At 40.6% G+C, this 24,466-nt stretch overlaps 1 protein-coding gene across 4 annotated transcripts in view; it reads right to left on the reverse strand.

Moving 5' to 3' along the window:
- Positions 1–18,932: 18,932 nt before the first annotated feature.
- The window catches only part of dachd (dachshund d), a 118,772-nt gene continuing 113,238 nt past the window's right edge, over positions 18,933–24,466 (reverse strand). For all 4 annotated transcript variants that reach the window (XM_083537016.1, XM_083537018.1, XM_083537015.1 and 1 more), the window contains one exon: positions 18,933–19,829. In XM_083537016.1, the coding sequence (XP_083393142.1) occupies positions 19,792–19,829 (38 nt within the window). In that variant the 3' untranslated portion in view covers positions 18,933–19,791. The remainder of the gene's footprint in view (positions 19,830–24,466) is intronic.

A 24,466-nucleotide genomic window follows, 5' to 3' on the forward strand; every position in this document is an offset into this window, starting at 1 on the left:
TAGAAACCTCTTTTGCTCATGAAAAGGCCCAGACATGACACTATGAAGTTACAGTCACCCATTGATTGCCAGTATATATATATAGTTTTTCTTCAAGGTTGATTGAAACTGTAACCTTATTTTTTAATAAGATTAAAAAAAAAGAAACATTCTGGACCTTGAATTTATACAATGCTGTATTGAATTATGCAGCGATCAGTCAATTATTCATCTCTTTTACAGCCGTGCTTTAAAAAGTATGCAAATGGGGGAAAGGTACTGCAGTGTCAACACATTTCCATCAAAACTGCTTACAGAAGAGGTTTGTGTGCACACAATGTCGATTCCTCTTCTTCATTTATTTTTTGGTAAAAACAACAAAAAAAAAAAACATAACAAAACAAACAACAACAACAAAAACACTTTGTCTGTTAGACCCTTGAGCAAGGCCCTCAAGCCTATCTGCTCTGTGGGTACCATAACATGGCTGAGCTTGCACTGTGAACCCAACTTCCTATTAAGTTTGGTTATCTGAAGAAAAAATGTCACCGTGCTGTAAAGTATATGTGACAAATAAAGATCCATCTCATGCTTGTGACTATATGAGATGTTTTAATAAGCTGTTACCATCAGTGTTGCTATAAACCCAAAGCCAGGATTTTGAAATAGCTAAAAAATTCAACAAAAACAAAAAACAAACAGATGCTGGTATAACAATGCTGGCTTTCAATGGAAGTTATTTCTTCAGAATATTGCGCCTATTGAGGCAGAGAGAATGAAAGGTATCATTTCTCACTACTGTCTGGTGTATAACTGCATGCACACAATGCCAAGCATGAATGGTTTTATTCTACTAGATATTGTCATTGTTCAATAACACGTGTTTTACAACTCAACCATGAACAATTTTGATTGCCCTTCAGATTAAAATATGCGCAGGCTGCTTATGTAATATTAGACACAACTTTTTTTTCATCACATGCTAAAATTTACACCCCCCCATTAGCATACACAAATAATTATTCGTTCACCTTAGATTACAATAAATAGATAGCTTTAACTCCTAATGTGAAAGCTGAAGCATGGAGAGATCTATTAATAAAGACATTGCACAGAGTATACTGTACAGTAAAAACGCTTTGTTTTCCTGTTATAGCATTACACTGTTTTTTCCATGATTACAGAATAGCATGGTGTATTTGCTTTTAGATGTGGAGGTGAAAACGACCATGATCACTACATCTCAAGTTTTGTTTACTGTAATATAAACCCAGGGGAAACTGTATCCTCGTTTGTTTTGATACAGGTCACTGACATTAAAAGGTAATAACTTCCTTTAATGGAATGGTTAGATTTTTTTTAACAAGTCATGGATCATTATTAAGAAAAAAATCTAAATCAAATATTTAAAAGACTATTTCAGAGAAACTTGTATTTTTAGTTGTTTTTTTGGAGGAGAAATTAAATCTGTCACTTTTTACACTGTATTTCTGAAAAGGGTGTTCTGCAGTGCCACTTTCTGTATCTTAATTTTGTAGCAGACATTAACTCAGACATCTATCTATCTATCTATCTATCTATCTATCTATCTATCTATCTATCTATCTATCTATCTATCTATCTATCTAATTGTCTTATATATAAACAATATATATATATATATATATATATATATATATATATATATATATATATATATATATATATATATATATATAAACAAACAAGCACGCTTTCCCAAAAAAATAAATTTAGGGTGGGGAAACCCAGAGAAAAAAAAGAAAAGATTTGGGCCCTTATAATGCAGCTTGTAGATGATGTACATCTTAATGATGCACACTGGACTGACCTTTTTAATCCCACACATTTGTGCCTACAATTGAAAAACCCTCTCTTGCACAATATTACCCTGAAAATCTTTTTTGGCAAGCTTTATAAACAAACAAGCAAACAAACTATTAACACCTCCTGTATTTGTTTAGAACACATTGTCTCTTCATTCCGAATTATGCATTTCCTGATTTCCAAATATGAACGTCATCACCACCATTTGATCTGACTGTGCTGTTGAACAGTATAAACTGCATGCCAGGTTGTGCTATGGAGCGTCAAAACAACTTGTTCAACCGCCACATAATTTAGTATCTTGTTCTCATCATAAAAACATTTCTTGTTGCTTTGATCAAATTGCGAATGCTTTTGTACATTCATTTAATTGATTGTGTACAATTGTCTGCTGTTTTCTACATAATCAGTTGTTTATGTCATGTTGATCAAAATATGTTATACTGGTTTTACCTGAATAGTCTTAACCCTCAAAACATCTCAGCATCAGTTCATTGCATAAGCATTGAATGCAAAATGGTTAAACCAGTTGTCATCATCTGTCATCTAAAATTTCTATAAAAAAATTAAGTAAATGTGACTTGAATTGATGAATTGTGCAGATGGTTCTTAAATGTCACTAATGAAGTGGAGTGTATGGCATCAGTTTAACCAATGATCAACTGTTTTCTAAAACAGGTCAAAGGCAAATCTTTGAACCTGTGTTTGTCAACAGAGCAAAACACAGAATTACAGTTTCTAAAAATGGATAAACAGCCAAGAAATGAACGGACACAATTACAGTACAGTAAAAGTTTAAATCCTGTCTGATCTCTTGCAATCAATATTAATCAAATATACAATAAAATTCAGCAGTACAAATTTTTTTTTTCATAGATGCCAAACAGAAGAAATTCATCCTTGTGTATTTTCAATCACTGTAATCCAAACCGTAGTTTATATCAGGAAATACTGAAACTGTGCGGCCGTCATAATGACAACATGACTAAACATTTTGACCATCTTGTTTGTGAACAATGACAAAAGGACTTGTTATTCTGATGGCAATAAAATGTTCATTGACACAAATACTTAATTTTGAGAGATAAACTAAATATTTTGTGAAAAGTACAGGCTTTTTCAGAAAATCCAATGTATTGTGCTGCTTATACAAATTGTTTTGAAAATGCAATTACTGGTTTGCCATTATTAAGGATGATTTGAGAAACGCTCCAAAGCAACTGAGAAAAACTGTAATTGAATCTATTAAGTAAATCAACCGAACACTTTCTTCTTCAGCAAGTCTCATATGTCTTGAAGTCCCTTGCTGATTAGAATTGACAGCTGACTTTGAAAAACATTGATTATCATCTTCAGCATCATATACACTGCAAATGCAAGCAAGAAAGACGATGGAACTTAGTCATGAGAATACATGGTTTCATCAAACAGAATGCAGGAGACTGTTTACGCAGTCTCGGAGGAATAAAGGACAGATGAGCTGTGGATCTTTTGTTTAGAGGAAAGCTGGTGTAAAGCTCTACAAGACATTAGATGAAATAGAGGTTAACACAACTTAAAAAACTTTTAATACAGAAGTGAAAATCTGGAAACAGTTTATTATTTGAACAACAAAAGTATATTTAAAAGGAAAGAACAAACATCAATTTTCAATTGCATCAAATATATGAACATTTTGTGTAAATGTACAGATTTACTGCTGTCATCATCTGAAAAGCTTCACTTTTGTATACAATCATGTGTGTTTAGATTGTTTTAGACTGTTATTACTGCATTTTCTGTGTAAAGCTGCTTTGAAACAATATTTATTGTTAAAAGCGTTATACAAATAAAAATGAATAGAATTTAATTGAATAGTTTATATATATATATATATATATATATATATATATATATATATATATATATATATATATATATATATATATATATATATATATATATACAGTGGAACCCGGTATATACATATATATATTGGAACCCGGTTATGTCGATGTCCTAGGGGGACGCCAAAAAGCATCGAGATAAACGAAAATCAAAATGGCGGCAAAATATTAACGTGCTTGAAATTTCTTTATGTACATGATGTGCGTTAATAAATGAGAATGTGCATGCACGTGTTTTTAAAGGTTTTTTTTTTTACACAACAGCGTTGCCGCGATTTGTTTGATGAAGACATGTTATAAAAATACATACAGTACATGTTTGTTAACAGTCAGGAATCCCCCTGCCACGCCCCCTTCAGCCCCCTTCGGCGTGTCAGGTGTTTTCTCGGCCGCTTTCTCTAAAGCCCCCGGCTTCAATCGCGCACATATGGTGCTCGTTTATCATCATCACCAGCTCCTATTTAAACTTCCACACACTCACTGTCCGTTATTGTTGGTATATGTTGGTTCACGGCGGTCGTTGTTATCGCGCATGCGTATCCCGGTACGTGTCTTCCCACCGGCACTCTCTCACCGGCTGCTCTTTTCTTCCCAAAGTGCATCGCGGATCGATCGCGGACCCCCCCCCCCCCCCCCCCCACCCGATCCTGCCAGTGTTCATTCTATGCTTTTGCTGCTCATCCCACGTTCCGCGCCTCGCTCCTACCAAGCGCGGCTTTCGCCTCCCGTTCATCGCATAACATTTAACAACAAAAGGCATATGTGCACTAACTAACAGCAGAGATTCACCATTATACAATACAACACCTGTAGCAGCTGTAAGGCGTGATTTTTCCCCAACTTTCGCGAGTTCTTCTGCGGCTGCACAGTGCCGATCGACATACTGTAACTGACGTTCATTGGCAAATCCCCCCCCCCCCCCCTTGTGCTCGAGATATCAGGGTTCGGCGACATAAAAAAAATCATAAAAATCGGCATAACCAATAAAAAAATGCTTAGACAAAGCGAGAATTTGGCTGTTCCACTTCAAAAACGTCGACTTAATAGGGTTGTCGAGTTAACCGAGGTCGAGATAAGTGGGTTCCAAAGTATATATATATATATATATATATATATATATATATATATATATATATATATATATATATATATATATACAGTGGGTACGGAAAGTATTCAGACCCCCTTACATTTTTCACTCTTTGTTATATTGCAGCCATTTGCTAAAATCATTTAAGTTCATTCTTCTTCCTCATGAATGTACACACAGCTCCCCATACTGACAGAAAAACACAGAATTGTTGACATTGTTGCAGATTTATTAAAAAAGAAAAACTGAAATATCACATGGTCCTAAGTATTCAGACCCTTTGCTGTGACACTCATATATTTAACTCAGGTGCTTACATTTCTTCTGATCATCCTTGAGATGGTTCTACACCTTCATTTGAGTCCAGCTGTGTTTGATGATACTGATTGGACTTGATTAGGAAAGCCACACACCTGTCTATATAAGACCTTCCAGATCACAATGCATGTCAGAGCAAATGAGAATCATGAGGTCAAAGGAACTGCCTGAAGAGCTCAGAGACAGAATTGTGGCAAGGCACAGATCTGGCCAAGGTTACAAAAAGATTTCTGCTGCACTTAAGGTTCCTAAGAGCACAGTGGCCTCCATAATCCTCAAATGGAAGACGTTTGGGACGACCAGAACCCTTCCTAGAGCTGGCCGTCCGGCCAAACTGAGCTATCGGGGGAGAAGAGCCTTGGTGAGAGAGGTAAAGAAGAACCCAAAGATCACTGTGGCTGAGCTCCAGAGATGCAGTCAGGAGATGGGAGAAAGTTGTAGAAAGTCAACCATCACTGCAGCCCTCCACCAGTCGGGGCTTTATGGCAGAGTGGCCCGACGGAAGCCTCTCCTCAGTGTAAGACACATGAAAGCCCGCATGGAGTTTGCTAAAAAACACCTGAAGGACTCCAAGATGGTGAGAAATAAGATTCTCTGGTCTGATGAGACCAAAATAGAACTTTTTGGCCTTGATTTTAAGCGGTATGTGTGGAGAAAACCATGCACTGCTTATCACCTTTCCAATACAGTCCCAACAGTGAAGCATGGTGGTGGCAGCATCATGCTGTGGGGGTGTTTTTCAGCTGCAGGGACAGGACGACTGGCTGCAATCGAGGGAAAGATGAATGCGGCCAAGTACAGGGATATCCTGGACAAAAACCTTCTCCAGAGTGCTTTGGACCTCAGACTGGGCTGAAGGTTTACCTTCCAACAAGACAATGACCCTAAGCACACAGCTAAAATAACGAAGGAGTGGCTTCACAACAACTCCGTGACTGTTCTTGAATGGCCCAGCCAGAGCCCTGACTTAAACCCAATTGAGCATCTCTGGAGAGACCTAAAAATGGCTGTCCACCAACGTTTACCATCCAACCTGACAGAACTGGAGAGGATCTGCAAGGAGGAATGGCAGAGGATCCCCAAATCCAGGTGTGAAAGACTTGTTGCATCTTTCCCAAAAAGACTCCTGGCTGTATTAGATCAAAAGGGGGCTTCTACTAAATACTGAGCAAAGGGTCTGAATACTTAGGACCATGTGATATTTCAGTTTTTTTTTTTTTATAAATCTGCAACAATGTCAACAATTCTGTGTTTTTCTGTCAGTATGGGGAGCCGTGTGTACATTCATGAGGAAGAAGAATGAACCTAAATGATTTTAGCAAATGGCTGCAATATAACAAAGAGTGAAAAATTTAAGGGGGTCTGAATACTTTCCGTACCCACTGTATATATATATATATATATATTTAGAATTATAAATTATTCAAGTCAAGTCAAGTCAAGTCAAGTTTATTTGTATAGCGCTTTTCACAACAGACATTGTCTCAAAGCAGCTTTACAGAAAACAACAGTGAAGGTGAATGGTGTGCGTTTGTCCCTGATGAGCAAGCCGTGGCAACAGTGGCAAGGAAAAACTCCCTTAGATGATATGAGGAAGAAACCTTGAGAGGAACCAGACTCAAAGGGGAACCCATCCTCATATGGGTGACATCAAGAGTTTGGTCATAAATCTTTCAACAATACAGAACAATTTGTGATCATCATAGATCCAGCATCAGCTTCTCCATGCCAGGGCCTTTAAACACTCGGCATCTACTTCTCCATGATCATCCATAGGTCCATAATCTTCACGAGGTGGGACGTGACTGGAGCTGGCCAAACCTCAGGATGCCTCGGGATGGGGAGAGAAAGAGAAGCAGTGGAGAGGAATTAGCGTAGCTGCTGTTCATGATATTAACAGCACAAGTTGATAATGTGCATGTAATCATATATTCTGGAGCACAAGGTTGTGATGTGATGTGTGTGATGTGTGTTATGTGTAGGCTTTGCTAAAAAGATATGTTTTTAATCTACACTTAAACTGGGAGAGTGTATCTGAACCCCGAACACTGTCAGGAAGACTATTCCAGAGTTTAGGAGCTAAATGTGAAAATGCTCTACCACCTTTAGTGGACTTTGCTATTCTAGGAACTACTAGAAGCCCAGAGTTTTGAGATCTCAGGGAGCGTGACGGATTGTAGCGTGTTAAAAGACTGGATAGATACATGGGAGCCAAACCATTTAGTGCTTTATAAGTGAGTAGCAGTAGTTTGTAGTCTATTCGAAACTTAACAGGAAGCCAATGTAGGGACGATAAGATTGGGGTTATATGATCGTATTTTCTTGACCTAGTAAGAACTCTTGCTGCGGCATTCTGAACTAACTGAAGCTTGTTTATTAATGATGCAGGACATCCACCTAGTAATGCATTACAGTAGTCTATTCTAGAGGTCATAAACGCATGGACAAGCTTCTCTGCATCAGATATAGATAACATATTTCTTAGCTTAGAAATATTTCTAAGGTGAAAGAAGGCTGTTTTTGTAACTTGATTGATGTGATTATTAAAAGATAAGTTGCTGTCTAAAATAACTCCCAGGTCATTTACCGTTAAACTAGTAGTTACAGAACAACCGTCTAAATGCAGGCTGAGATGCTGGAGCTTCTGTGTACTATTTTTTGGGCCGATGAGCAAAATCTCCGTTTTATCAGAATTTAATAGCAGAAAGTTATGGGTCATCCAATCTCTTATTTCTTCAACACACTCAGTTATGCGAGCTAATTGAGCTGTATCGCCTGGTTTGGATGAAATATATAGCTGGGTATCATCAGCATAACAATGGAAGCTAATTCCATGCCTTCTAATAATATTTTCTAATGGAAGCATGTATATTGTGAAAAGCAGGGGTCCTAGAACTGACCCTTGTGGCACACCATAATTTACTAGCATTATCCTGGATAGCTCTCCATTTAAATCTACGAAATGGTAACGATTGGACAGGTAGGATTTAAACCAGCTTAATGCCTGTCCCTGAATACCGATGTAATTCTGTAAGCGATCGAGGAGAAGATCATGATCTATAGTGTCGAACGCAGCACTAAGATCTAGTAAAACTAATAGGGAGATGTAGCTTTGGTCTGAAGCTAAAAACAGGTCATTAGTAATTTTAACTAGAGCAGTTTCTGTGCTTTGATGGGGCCTTAAACCTGACTGAAACTCTTCAAAGATATTGTTCTCCTGCAAGTGGTTACATAACTGGGCAGCGACAATCTTTTCTAAAATCTTAGACATAAATGGGAGATTTGAAATTGGTCTGTAATTCGATAGCGTGTTTGGATCCAGATTAGGTTTTTTAATGAGGGGCTTAATAACTGCTAACTTGAGGGATTTAGGGACATGACCTAACGATAGTGAGGAGTTAATAATATTGAGAAGAGGCTCACCAGCTGTATATAACACTTCCTTCAGTAGTTTAGTGGGAATTGGATCTAACTGACATGTTGTTGATTTAGCTTTCATAATAGCATCATACAGCTCTTCCTGTCCTATACATGTAAAACAGTGTAGTTGTGGGGTTGTAAGTACGATTGTGTCAGGAGATGCTGTCAGAGGTTGAACTGCCACAATTGTTTTTCTAATGTTATCTATTTTTTCAGTGAAGAAATTCATAAAGTCTTCACTACTAAACTGTGATGGAACACATTTTTCAGATCCCTGATTTGTTGTTAATTTAGCGACTGTACTGAAAAGGAACCTGGAATTGTTTTTGTTATTTTCTATGAGTTTGCTCAGGTGTTTAGCTCTAGCAGCTTTTAGCGCCTGTCTGTAGCTAAGCATACTGTCTTTATACGCAATTCTAGATACCTCCAATTTAGTTTTCCTCCATTTTCTCTCCAGATTACGTGTTGTTCTCTTTAGGGCATGCATATGACTATTATACCAAGGTGCAGGTGCTTGTTCTCGAACCTTTTTTAACCGGATGGGGGCAACAGTGTCTAAAGTGCTAGTGAGGATAAGGTCTATGTTGTTCGCCATCTCATCAAGATGATCAGCAGTTATGGGTTTAATGTGAAACTGAGATAAATCAGGCAGGTTATTTATGAATCTGTCCTTAGTGGTTGGAATAATAGTCCTACCAAGTCGATACCGTGGTGAAACACGGTTAATCTGCTCTACCGGTAGTGTGTACAGTATGAATTTCAAGTCTGCTAACCTTTTATATATATATATATATACAGTGAGGAAAATTAGTATTTGAACACCCTGCTATTTTGCAAGTTCTCCCACTTAGAAATCATGGAGGGGTCTGAAATTGTCATGGTAGGTGCATGTCCACTGTGAGAGACATAGTCTAAAAAAAAGAAATCCAGAAATCACAATATATGATTTTTAAACTATTTATTTGTATGATACAGCTGCAAATAAGTATTTGAACACCTGTCTATCAGCTAGAATTCTGACCCTCAAAGACCTGTTAGTCTGCCTTTAAAATGTCCACCTCCACTACATTTATTATCCTAAATTAGATGCATCTGTTTGAGGTCGTTAGCTGCATAAAGACACCTGTCCACACCATACAATCAGTAAGAATCCAACTACTAACATGGCCAAGACCGACCAAAGAGCTGTCCAAAGACACTAGAGACAAAATTGTACACCTCCACAAGGCTGGAAAGGGCTACGGGGAAATTGCCAAGCAGCTTGGTGAAAAAAGATCCACTGTTGGAGCAATCATTAGAAAATGGAAGAAGCTAAACATGACTGTCAGTCTCCCTCGGACTGGGGCTCTATGCAAGATCTCACCTCGTGGGGGTATCAATGATCCTAAGGAATTTGAGAAATCAGCCCAGAACTACATATGAGGAGCTGGTCAATGACCTGAAAAGAGCTGGGACCACCATTTCCAAGGTTACTGTTGGTAATACACCAAGACGTCATGGTTTGAAATCATGCATGGCACGGAAGGTTCCCTGCTTAAACCAGCACATGTCCAGGCACGTCTTAAGTTTGCCAATTACCATTTGGATGATCCAGAGGAGTCATGGGAGAAAGTCATGTGGTCAGATGAGAACAAAATAGAACTTTTGGGTCATAATTCCACTAAACGTGTTTGGAGGAAGAAGAATGATGAGTACCATCCCAAGAACACTATCCCTACTGTGAAACATGGGGGTGGTAGCATCATGCTTTGGGGGTGTTTTTCTGCACATGGGACGGGGCGACTGCACTGTATTAAGGAGAGGATGACCGGGGCCATGTATTGCGAGATTTTGGGGAACAACTTCCTTCCCTCAGTTAGAGCATTAAAGATGGGTCGAGGCTGGGTCTTCCAACATGACAATGACCCGAAGCACACAGCCAGGATAACCAAGGAGTGGCTCTGTAAAAACCATATCAAAGTTCTGGCATGGCCTAGCCAGTCTCCAGACCTAAACCCAATAGAGAATCTTTGGAGGGAGCTCAAACTCCGTGTTTCTCAGCAACAGGCCAGAAACCTGACTGATCTAGAGAAGATCTGTGTGAAGGAGTGGGACAAAATCCCTCCTGCAGTGTGTGCAAACCTGGTGAAAAACTACAGGAAATGTTTGACCTCTGTAAAGGCTACTGTACCAAATATTAACATTGACTTTCTCAGGTGTTCAAATACTTATTTGCAGCTGTATCATACAAATAAATAGTTAAAAAAATCTTACATTATGATTTCTGGATTTTTTTTTTAGATTATGTCTCTCACAGTGGACATGCACCTACGATGACAATTTCAGACCCCTACATGATTTCTAAGTGGGAGAACTTGCAAAATAGCAGGGTGTTTAAATACTTATTTTCCTCACTGTATATATATATATATATATATATATATATATATATATATATATATATATATATATATATATATATATAGAGAGAGAGAGAGAGAGAGAGAGAGAGAGATGGTCCCAGAGTTACGATGGTTCCATTTACGATTTTTCGATCTTACGATGACGATAGTGATACAACAAAATTGTACAAATATTTACAATTTTGCGCAAGAGGCACAGGTATTAGTGTACGAAGTACGATATGTTGGATGCGCAGCTGGAATGAGTATAACTATAATAATAAAAATCTCGCTAGCAGTTGATAGAGTAAAGTTGTCTCAGAGTGAGTGTGTATTTCTTTCTGAATATTTTCAGATGGTTTTAAACAGCAATTTTAGTGATAAAAGCATGTCTTCCAAGTACCCAAGTATATATATATATATATAGTGTATTGCAAAAGTATTCAAACCCTTTGAATACTTCCACATTTTGTCACGTTAATACCACAAACTTAAATGTATTTCATTGGGATTTTATGTGATTGAACAACACAACGTATCGTATAATTGTGGAGTGGAAAGAAAATAATACATTGTGTTAACATTTTTTTTTCAAAACTTTTAATCTTAACTGTGGCATGCATCATCTCTAAGTTACGTATGTAACCGTAGTTCCCTAATGTGTGTAATCAGTCCAAATTTTATAGCTTCCTCACAAAATTTCTATAACAAGGAAGCTATTAAATGCACATGGAGTGAAGCTTCTGTAAGAGAGAAGGAAAATGCTTGCAGGGAGGCCGGAAGTGTGGCAAAGGGACGCATCAGGGAACTAGGGTTACATACGTAACCTAGAGACATTCCCTTTGAGAAACTCGAGCTGCATCGCAGCGCTTTGGAAAAAAGAGTCCAATACCGCCAGCTTGAACAGTCCCTGACTAGTGTGTATTGGCATAGATATGTCGAAGGACAGAGGTGCCAAGAGTGGCACAGAGGTTAGGGTTATAAAACCTGATGAAGGTCAGCGGTGTGGACCAGCCTGCAGCATTGCAGAGATGGAGGAGGATAGAATGCCTGGAGCCAGGGGCTCGAAGGGAGGCTCGGATAGAGCCTCCAACACAATGGCCAGGTCCTACCCAGGCACTCTATGTTGGAGAAAACGTGGCAGAAGACATGGTACAGCACTGAATCGACCAGGCAGTGGACCGGGTCAAATTGGTGTTGAGCACACCACACAGTGAACAGACGCTATCTCGCAGCATACAATCTCCTCATGGAGGGAGCTCTGGAATGGAGAATGGTCTCTACCACCTCGGTGTGGAGGCCTGACTTTCGAAGCTGTGCCCCCTCATGGGCCACAGTCACAAGCTCCATAGCTCTGGTCAGGGGAGGTATATTGTGCCCCCTGCTTAAAAGAGAAGATCCCTCCTCAGAGGAATCTTCCACAAAGGCTGCTCGAGGAGGGCTACCAGGTCCGCGAACCATGGTCTGCTCGGCCACCCTGGGGCCAGCAGGAGGAGACAAACTCTGTCCCGGGATACAGGGAGAACCATAGAGGACAGTGTGACGTCTCGCAAAACGCATACAGGTCCACTTGGACATTGCCAAATTTCTCCTAGATTTGCACCACCACATGAGGGTGGAGCCGCTATTTCCGGGTCTCAACCCCGGTCTTGATAGGGTGTCTACTGCCTTGTTTAACCGGCCTGGGATATAAGCTGCTCTCAGAGAGAGGAGCTTATAATGGGCCCACAGGAGAATCTGGTATGCCAGCCTGTGGGAGCAGTCATGAGTGGCCGCTCCACCTAAGGTCTATGGGAAGGGCCCCATCTACTATGGCACATCAATTGCCTAGAGATGCTGACCATGCTTCTGGCTCCGAAGCATTTCTTCACAGACCTTAGAGACCTCCACGTGTTAATCTGTTCAGACAACACCTCGGTGGTCTCGTACATCAACCATCAGACCCCCCTGATGGTTGATATACGAGCATTACGCATTACACGACGACCGGGGACTCTCAGCACGAGGCCTTGAGATAGAAACCCAGGAACCCTTGGGTCCCAAGCCACCACTGAAGGGGTCTTATGCGCAGAAGGCCAAGTGAAATCACACTGGACGCTGCTGCAATAAGCCCAAGCAGTCTCTGGAACTGCTTGACAGTGAGTGACTGCCCTTCTCTGACCTTCCTGATGGCCGTAAGGATGGAAGCAATGCGGGCAGGGGAAAGCTGCTTGCACATACCAGTCTCATTAGTGTGCGGTTCAGCTGACGTAGATCTAGTACAGGACGCAACCCACCATCCTTTTTGGGAACTGTGAAGTACTGGCTGTAAAACCGAGACTCTCTGTCTGATGGAGAGATCACCTTAATGGCCTCCTTTCTCAGGAGAGTGCTTACTTCTTGTTCCATGACCAGAACCTGCTCGGTTCCCACCAGGGTGGGACAAACCCCTTCGAAACAGTTCGGACGTGGCAGGTGAGGTTTGAGAAAGGGACAAGCCCGTCTCGAAACCCTCTGCGAGGTCCATCTGTGAACCCCAGGAACTGGAGTTCCAATCTGCCTCAGCGAGAGTGGGACCAGAACCGCAAGCAGTGTAGGCAGAGCGGGACCAGCGGGACCTCTTCGAAGAGTGCCCATCGGGAGCAGAGTGATCACATAGATACGCAAGTGCAGTGCTCACAGTCGGCTCCCTAAAGAACCGACTTAGCGTGCTAAGCTCCCAGGCAAACCACACAAAGGCTGTGTATATAAATATAGCAGGGGCAAGAAAGAACACACAACCAGAAAGTGTGCTTAACCTTCATTGATGCTTTCATATTGACAAACAATTGACATACAATTGACATTAAATACCCACAGAGGGCTTCATGAACAAACAAAAGCTGGCGCCGGCTTTATTCCATGTGCGTTTTATAGCTTCCTGGTTGTAACGTCACCAAGACGGTTCCAAGATGGCGGCGCGGCAGTAGCTCGCAGCGGCCGCTCCGGACCCAAAATGGTGCTACTCTCACTTTGTAGCCCGCCTTACTACAATACATGGACATCAGAGCAACCGGTGTCCCTGTGTACAACCGAAAAACCCTGAATGAACTCAGCAACAACCCAAACAACACCATTAATGATGACCTGCGGCAGAAGCTACGCGACCTCGGCGTGCTCCGAGAACCAGGCCTCCAGTCCTCGGCATCGCCTGCGGCGGACGGGCGGAGGAGGGGGAATCGGAAGCGCTGCGCGAGAAAACAGAAGCGCTGCGCGAAAAAACAGAAGCGCGGAAAGCGGGTTAGGGTTAGAGCGGGTGCTAATGCTAGGCTAAAAGCTAACCCTAGCCGGCCCGCTCTACCATCACTACTGCTGGCAAATGTCTGCTCCCTGGACAATAAACTAGACTACATCAGACTCCAACAAGCTACTCGGCGTGAGTTCAGACACTGCTGCGTTTTTGTGTTTATGGAGACGTGGCTGAGCGACAGAGTTCCGGACGCCGCCATCCAGCTGAACGGGCTAGCCGCGTTTCGTTCCAAACGGAAATGCAGCTCTGTGCGGTAAGACTCGCGGCGGCGGTCTGTGTGTTTACATCAACACGAAATGGTGTAAGAACTCTGTGCTTGTTTCTACCTACTGCTCATCGCTGCTGGAGTTTATTGTTGTGAGATGTAGACCTTTTTATTTACCCCGGGAATTGACCACCGCTATTGTGCTCAGAGTGTACATACCACCTAGCGCTAATGCTAAGGAAGCGCTCAGTGTGCTCTACGGGACCATTAGCGGACTTCAAAACTCACACCCTGACGGATTGTTTATAGTCGCCGGAGATTTTAATCACGCAAATCTCAGGACTGTGCTCCCTAAATTTTATCAGAATGTGGACTTTGCAACCAGAGGAGAAAACACGCTGGATGTTGTTTACACAAACATCCGGGGCGCATACCGGGCGAAGCCCCGCCCCCACCTCGGGTATTTAGACCACATCTCTGTTATGTTGATCCCAGCATACAGACCACTCAGCAGGCGTTCAAGACCAGTTCGGAAGCAAGTGAGAACCTGGCCAGCAGGATCCATGTCTGCCCCCCAGGACTGTTTTGAATGCACTGACTGGGACATGTTCAGGGAAGCCGCAACCAACGGCGATTTCATCAACTTGGAGGAATACACGTCAACAGTGACCAGCTACATCGGCAAGTGCATTGATGACGTGACTATCTCCAAGACAGTCACTACACGCTCCAACCAGAAGCCGTGGATGACCGCCAAGGTGCGTGCGCTGCTAAAAACAAGAGACTCTGCCTTCAGAGCAGGGGACAGGGCGGCCTTGAAAACAGCAAGGGCCAAACTGTCCCGTGCCATCAGAGAGGCGAAGCGCGCACACGCCAAGAGAATCCACGGCCACTTCCAGGACAGTGGAGACACCCGGCGCATGTGGCAGGGCATCCAAGCGATCACGAATTACAAGACCACATCACCTGCTTGTGACCGTGACGCCTCCCTCCCAGATGCGCTGAACGACTTCTACGCCCGGTTCGAGGTGCAGAACAACATGGTGGCGAGGAAGACCATCCCTCCTCCCAGTGACCAGGTGCTCTGTCTAACCACAGCTGAAGTGAGGAAAACTCTATGCAGAGTTAACCCACGGAAGTCTGCTGGACCAGACAACATTCCTGGCAGAGTGCTCAGGGAATGTGCACAACAGCTAGCAGATGTCCTCACTGACATCTTCAACATCTCCCTGAGCAGCGCCACTGTTCCTATGTGCCTCAAGACGACGACCATCATTCCTGTGCCGAAAAAGTCTTCTGTCTCCTGCCTCAATGACTATCGTCCCGTTGCACTCACACCCATCATGATGGAGTGCTTCGAGAGGCTCGTCATGAGGCACATAAAGACCCAGCTTCCACCCGCACTGGACCCCATGTAGTTCGCATATCGTCCAAACCGCTCCACGGACGATGCTATTTCCACAACCCTTCATCTGGCCCTCACCCATCTGGATAACAAGGACTCTTATGTAAGGATGCTGTTCATAGACTTCAGTTCAGCATTCAACACAATCATTCCTCAGCACCTGATCGAGAAGCTGAGCCTACTGGGCCTGAACACCTCCCTCTGCAACTGGATCCTGGACTTCCTGACTGGAAGACCTCAGTCAGTCCGGATCGGAAACAGCATCTCCAGCACCACCACACTGAGCACTGGGGCCCCCAGGGCTGTGTGCTCAGTCCACTGCTGTTCACTCTGCTGACTCACGACTGTGCATTGGTGCACAGTCGTGAGTCAGCAGAGTGACTCACGACTGTGCATTGGTGCACAGTCGTGAGTCACTCTGCTGACTCACGACTGTGCACCAATGCACAGCTCGAATCACATCATCAAGTTTGCCGATGACACGACCGTGGTGGGTGTAATCAGCAAGAACGACGAGTTAGCATACAGAGAGGAGGTGCAACGGTTAACAGCCTGGTGTGGAGCCAACAACCTGTCTCTAAACGTTGACAAAACTAAAGAGATGGTTGTTGACTTCAGGAGAACACAGAGTGACCATTCTCCACTGATCATCGCTGGATCCTCAGTGGAGATCGTCAAGAGCACCAAATTCCTTGGTGTTCATCTGGCGGACAAGCTCACCTGGTCACTTAACACCAGCTCCATCACCAAGAAAGCCCAGCAGCGTCTCTACTTCCTGAGAAGGCTGAGGAAAGCTCATCTCCCTCCCCCCATCCTGTCCATGTTCTACAGAGGGACCATTGAGAGCATCCTGAGCAGCTGCATCACTGCCTGGTTTGGGAACTGCACCGTCTCGGAATGCAAGACCCTACAGAGGATAGTGAGGACAGCTGAGAAGATCATCGGAATCTCTCTCCCCTCTATCATGGACATCTACACTACACGCTGCATCCGCAAAGCACACAGCATTGTGGATGATCACACACACCCGTCACACACACTTTTCACACTCCTACCATCATGGAAACGGTTCCGAAGCATTCGGGCCGCCACATCCAGACTGTGCAACAGTTTTTTCCCGCAAGCCATCAGGCTCCTCAACAAAGAACTGAACTGAACTCTCTCTCACACACACACACACACACACACACACACACTTACACACAACTGTGTGACTGATCCGCACAAACCGGACTCAACACCCATCATACACTTCGTTCACCCAGGTTTTCAATACCAATCACATTTTTCACGATCGCAAAATGTTTACATGCCGTCTGTTGCTGATTCCGGGACTTGTTATTTTGCACAATATTCTGTCCAAATCCTTTGGTTACTGTTAACTCTATTTTTGATTGCTGCTACTGCTGAATTGCACAAATTCTGTTTACATTTTTCTGTTTACACTGCACCTTATTCTGTTACGACAGGTTTTACTGGCGGAGCTATTTCTATTTTTAATTTTATATTTTGTGTATTGTGTATTGTCCTGCACTGTCCTGTGTTGTCTTGCACTGTCTTGTGTTGTCTTTTGCACTGTTTGCACCAGCTGCACACATGCACTTTATATGGCGAGGATCTTAGTTCTCGGCCCTGTGTTCTTCTGTTCTGTACTGTTTGTTTTATGTCGTTCTATGTAGCACCTGGGTTCAGGAGGAACGTTGTTTCATTTCACTGTGTACTGCATCAGCTATATATGGTTGAAATGACAATAAAAGCTTCTTGACTTGACTCTTGACTTGACCCCGCCATCGCATTCCCAAAGCGTTACGACGAAGCTTGAGTTCCTGAAAGGGAAATGTATTCAGCCCCCCTGAGACAATACTTTGTCGAACCACCTTGCACTGCAATTACAGATTCCCAATAGGATTTAGGTCTGGACTTTGACTGGGCCATTCTAACACATAAATATGCTTTGATCTCAACCATTCATTTTATCTCTGGCTGTATGTTTAAGGGTCATTTTCCTGCTGGAAGGTGAACCTCTGCCCCAGTCTCAAGTCCTTTGCAGCCTCTAATAGGTTTTCTTCCAGTATTGCCCTGTAATCAGCTCCATCCATCTTCCCATCATCTCTAAACAGCTTCCCTGTCCCTGCTAAAGAAAAGAATCCACACAGCATGATGCTGCCACCACCATGTTTTATGGTGGGGATGGTGTGTTCAGGCTGATGTGCAGTGTTAGGTTTCTGCCACACGTTTTTGCATGTAGGCTAAAACGTGAAACATTTTGGTCTCATCTGACCACAGCACCTTCTTCCACATGTTTGCTGTGTCCCCTACATGGCCTGTGGCAAACTGCAAGTGGGACTTCTTATTATTTAAAGTCAACAGTGGCTTTCTTCTTGCCACTCTTCCATAATAGCCAGATTGGTGGAGTGCCTGACTAATAGTTGTCCTGTGGACAGACTCTTCCACCTGAGCTCTGGACCTCTGCAGCTCCTCCAGAGTTACCATGGGCCTTCTGGCTGCTTCTTGGATCAATGCTCTGACAATGCCCTGTCCTGTCTGGTGTGTTCTTTAGTCTTCATTTTCTTCTAATGCGCTGTAACAAACTTTTGAGGCCTACACAGAACAGCTGTTATTATACTGGGAGTCAAGTCAAGTACTGACTTGAATAATTTATAAATTACATTAAGAGAACACACTATCTTGGAGTACAGAGATTAGTATAAAGCTCATATTTTTCTGACACCTGTAAGAAAACTCTAGGTATGAACTTGTATAAAGCAGCAACCCACAGTTTTGATTTTTAAAAGGTTGCCATGAAGCATGTAATGATAGGGTGACTATCTTTTGCGGTCATAGCCAGTGAAAAAGGATGCATACGAATTGTCCACAAACTTTTATCCATATAGTGTAGTATTTTTGATGCAACATCATCGCTTGCTAATGTCACTGTGGGTTTGGAATTTTTGTTTTCAAATTTTCAGCATTTGGACAACATTTCCAACTCACTAATAAGGAATTTATTTTTGGCATCAACAAGGAGATACAGTTGTACAGATACAGGCACAAATTGTGGTATATTTGTGAGTTTGTGAGTTAGACAGTTTTGATCAGTTGTATTAGTGTGTAAAAGAAAAAGTCATATTCATGTTGTTGTTCAGCACAGTTAAGTATTTATTGAGTAACAGGAATTCAGGACAAACATTTACATGCCTGCATGCTTCCTCAGCGTAATGGCAGCTATCAGAAAGAACAATGGCTCAGAAACGAATCTATAAATTCAATATAAATGTTGGTATTGTTTTTTTTTCCTAATAGATCTACTGCATACACAATACCGTTTTCTTTTTTTTTGTTGTTTTACTTTATATACACATAACAAAGTGAGCAGGTTAACCTAGTTCTTGTTCTTGTATGTACAACAATGATAAAAAGAAACTTGATTGTATTTTTTTTTTCTAATTTAGAAAACATTTAAAGCAAAGATTAGTCGTTACTATCCATCAACATATATTCAAATTCACATTTTCAGAGGCTTTTTATTTTCTTTCCAAGCTAGGAATTTTTAACATATGACATTAATGTTTTAACATTTTTCGATACAAAACAAAAACCCCTGGATCTGAATTACTTTTTCAAAGCTTTCTCGCTGGTTTTAAATACAGTATAAAAATCTTCAGTGCTGTGTATTTATTTTGTTGTAAATATAATCACCATGTGTACCTCACGGTACATTTTAACTGTGCTCAAATTGTCGCCTTCAGAACTGCTGACATGTTTAACCCCATCATTAATCTGTCAGGATATATTGGAGAAGAGGAATCCTAATTCTACGTTCCGCCACGGCCCTCCTTTAGGCTGTGGGACAAACTCAGTCATTTCTGTGGAGCCTCTGGGATCAGCTTGACCTGTTTTTGTAACTAAAAAGCCCCTTGGACTGGGCACACTTTATACGATGTCTCTCAAATCTTCATATGAAAGATTTTCCTAAGTCCACCACTTCATCCCATCAGTACATCACGGTGGTTTTCAAAAATAGTCTTCCGTCTGTAGATAAAGAAAGAAATATAGAAAAAAAAGAAAAACACAGGTGTGTAAGTAATTACTTTTTTTTGTTACAAAGTATATATCATGATGTTTCATTACACACAATACACTGGCAGAAGATGTCTACAAATTCTACAAAGGTATGTAAATAAGAATAAAATGTATTAATAACTGAAAATAATGGAAAAACCAAAGCTCACTCTGTGTTATTGTTTATTGTGTTTATTCAGGTAAAACTGTAACCAATAAGCACAAGCAAGTAGACTGCTTCTCAGAGTACTGTCATTTCATTATTCTCACTTCACCTCTCAGCGAAACCACATTTACTTCACACTATCATACCAAACACAAGCACCTGATACTCTCTGAAATGTGTGTTGTTTTTGTCTTGCCAATGTGACAACCGTTACTGGACTCAAACTCTTTCTCATGAAACTTTATGCACTTGTTGAGGTTTCTACTTTGTACTGACTGCTGCATTGTAATTCTGCATAGTTTACTATAATATCAGATCATTTTATCACCCATTACTACTAGTAATTTAATTATATTCACACCAATTATGTGGAGTTTACAGAAGTGGCTACCCGGTTTTATCATATCTATCACAATGTCACTCAATACTGCTTCTCAAAATAATTTGCCAGCACAAATCTCAATTGGCTTAAAGTAGGCTATTGTACCAAAAATTACTGGACACTCAATGGATAAATAATATCCTACAAAAAAAAAAAATGACTGAACACTTTAGAAGCAATATTATATCCTAAAAATAGATCAAGAATTTACACAACTCAATATCACAACTTATTGTCATATTTCATTCTTTTGTTCCGCATTAAGTTCAAGCGCTTTAAGTCACATGACAGCCTGAGGTGAGCCAAAATTTTTTATCATAAAACATATATTTAAAACTTCAAATAAAAGTCATATTCCCTGATAATATAAAAATGTGAATATTAGGGCTTGACTTTATGTAAAGCATTTCTTCATGGAGCTGGCTTTGTGCACAGGGGCGCTGTCATGCTGGAACAGGTTTGTGTCTCTTATTTAATGTGAAGGAAAGATATACATAACATAAAGATAATTCTACAACATCACATGTCCCTCTAACTTTGTGATAACAGTTTGGAGATGAAATACATACTGTATGGCTGGTGTCCAAATAATTGTCTATATAGTGTGTATAGGTATGTGTGTGTCCTAAATATATGTAAAATCCTAAAACAGATCATTATAATAGTGCCTGTATGATTAAACCGAGTATTTCATGCAGCAAGACATACCTACATACAGTATATGTCATATATGTTTAAGACATTTCTTTTAACATGCTTGGGCAAATCGTATATTGCACAAATGATGTACAAATGACACTGCTTTGGTGGAGAGGCGTTTATTGAAAACGGCAGCCATTCTTCTTAGCTGCTATCTCTCGGCACATGCAATCTAATGAGTATTGTCCATTTGCAGGGAACATTCGCAGCGGGTGCATGCCTGAGTGAACAGCGGCCGTTCACTGCCTCCGTTGGTAAAAGCATCTGTTAGGCATGGCTCAGGAGCTTGTTTGACGTTTATTACTCAAACAATTCTTGTGTTCGTGAGACGCTCTGTTTTTTTCTGTCTTTAAGCAACGTTCCCTTGTTTTTCGGCAGTGTAAGCTAAATAATTCAGTTTGCAAAAGTTAAAAGTGCCCGAAATACATAAAGCGGTGACAGACAGACAAAATGGTACGATGGGACGAGAATAGGAACTTTACACTGTAATGTCCTCGGGGTGACCTATTTATTTTTTTTGGTACATAAAGTGTTAAGTTTTAATACAGAACGTGTTGCCGGTTCTGTGTGAATAAAATCACCTTTTTTTTTTTTTTTGGACTGTAAACAATATGCTCATAAATCATCCCAACATTCTGACTTTTCTGCTTCTCGCTAATAATCTGGTGTCCGCACCAAGAAAGGTTGATTAATATAAGCTCGAAAACCCTGTGAACTTTGATTAATTGTGGCTTGGCTATGTGGCGTTCTGTGTGAACAACAACAAAGCCACGATACACAGACAGACAAACAGTAAGGCTAATTACAGCAAGAAGACCCGAGTCTCTAACGTACTGTACTCTGACCCTCACCATTCAACCAACACTGTAAAAGTCATTACTGTGTGAATTGTGCTGCACGCTACAACCCTGACGGTGTGGGAGAAGGAATTGCAGCTAAATGGAAACTGTTTAGCATGTATTCACTCTGGAATTACAGCTTTAGAGCTAGCTTTCAGAATTGATTAAATATAGCCACAATTTGGCTTAAAGTAGGACGTAGAATTCTTTGTGTTGAGTGCATAAAAAACCCATAAAACCGCAGTTTTCATTTGAAAAGAAAGGACTAAGATTCAACTTCCGTATGCGTTCATGAGAAATATAAAAATCTATTAGAAGAAATTAGAAAATAAATATAGTTAGAATGTAATTCTAATATGAAGCCTGAAAGGGTTTAGCTTTGTATAACCAATTGAGGATCTCATTTCATTTGAAATGATGTGTAAAGATGCATATCTCTCACATGCAGCAGACTTGGAAAGTGTTTAACAGCATGCATAGAATATCATTACAATACAATACATAATACCACTTTTTCCTTTCATGCTTTAAAGTAGGGATGTGGCTTATAACTAATACAGCTAAAGAAAACCCATAGTGATATAATGCTAAGTGCTATTATGTCGGGGAAAGAGAATAGAAAAATGAAGCAATGAAGAAATGCTATTGTGAAGAAATATATTTGCCTGGAAGCACTTTTTTTTTTTTCCAGAGGAAATCTATGTATCAATGTATCAAATAACATATTAATTCAAAGTTTTTTTAGAGAGGAAAACTGTCACTAAATTCCACAGCATTTAAAAAAAATAAAAATAAAAATTGGAAGATAAAATAAAATCTTTCAGCTCCTTGAGTGGACAAAAATCATATGGCTGGAATGTTGTTTTATAAAAGAAACTCCTCATTAAAATATGCTAAAACTTTGGCCTTTTTTAAAATAAAAAAAAATATTCAAATCGAGACGAAAAAGTTCATTAAAGTGGATAAATATTTCATCAGATGCTAAATAAAACAAAGGAAATTTTTGGCTTCTCTCAGCATAAAATGCCTTTGAAAGATTAATTAATACATGTAAATTATGCAAATTATGCCCATGCAAATATTTTATGAAGACAATTAAGGGAACCATTAATTATGGCCTTTTTTGCTTCAGTGACACTCATTCATTTAATTTTAATTTCACTTTAACTGTTTTGATGTTTAATCTCGCAACAAAGAACTTTATCTCTCCTCACAGGGTCGTGTAAACTTGCAGCACACATCAAGAGGCAGGAAGCGAGAATCGGGAGAGATACGGAGTAGATATTATGTGCGTTATCGCTAGGAATTAGTGGCAAGATGCTCTCCCAGAAGCACAAGGCCAAGGAAAACAGGCGAGTTTATTCTTGGAATGGATTCAAAATGCTGGAAAAGCAATTAATAAACACAGACCGCGTTAATGTAGCAGAATTACAGAGTGTGACAAAAGACAAATAGAAATAATTAGTTCTCTGAAATTATGCCCTCATTATTATTTATTTATTTCCCCCCCCCCCAAACAGACAAGAGGTGAAATTATAGAAGGCATCGTGCTGGGCTTTAATATATATATATATATATATATATATATATATATATATATATATATATATATATATATGCAGATATTTGCACACTTGAAAATATTTTTCAGGTAGTAGGAGACTGTTGTACATTGTAACTGTTAAGATCTACCTGAGTTGTTACTCTACTGTGTGTCTATTTTTATAGATTGTGGTGACAAAGAAGCCTATTAACGAATGTTATCGTATTATGCACACCATCCTTGGGTTTTATTACGTGCCTTTAAAGTGACACCTTCTAAACATAACAATTAATGCATAAATATGATGAATCCTGAACATAAAAAACTTCATTATAATAATGTGCATGACTTTAAGTTCTAGAACAAATTTATTCAGGCCCCAGTTATCAGTGCAGCGAGCTTTGATTTAGTGGGGTTAAAAGACTCCTTTCATTGAATCCTTCCTTCACAAAAATATCTTTTAAGTAGGCTAATCAAACTGGGTTATGGGGCTTTTACTCGTGACTGGGTATTAAAATGCCATTTCCCACATTTCATAGCAATTTCCACGGACTATTTTCAAAGGGAAATTGAGACCAGGCACAGTGATAAGGGTGGTGTTCTCAGGGCGCTCCTGGGTGCACTTATTTCACTTTAAATGCTTAGGCATGTACGACTTGAGGTAAACTACACAGCCACACTGTGCACTGTGTTCAACACAAAACATCACACAAGAGCCAGTCTTAGTTTTTGTGGCTTATTTGACATCCTCTTGCTGTTTGGTAATTGAAATTAGATGTATGCTAATTTACTTCATTAGCACATAACTGATTTCAATTATCAGACTATTTTTTTTGTGTGTTTTCCCCACACACACCTACTGTGCTAGTAGCCTGGCAAAACAAACTGTTGTCACATTGCAGAGGCAGAGGTGTCAACGATGCTAATAAGAAAAACTAAGCTAGCAAAAAAAAAAAAAGCACAGTTCTACCACAAATC

This window comes from Silurus aristotelis, assembly GCF_946808225.1.
Source record: "Silurus aristotelis genome assembly, chromosome: 3".
Classification (NCBI taxonomy): Eukaryota; Metazoa; Chordata; class Actinopteri; order Siluriformes; family Siluridae; genus Silurus; species Silurus aristotelis.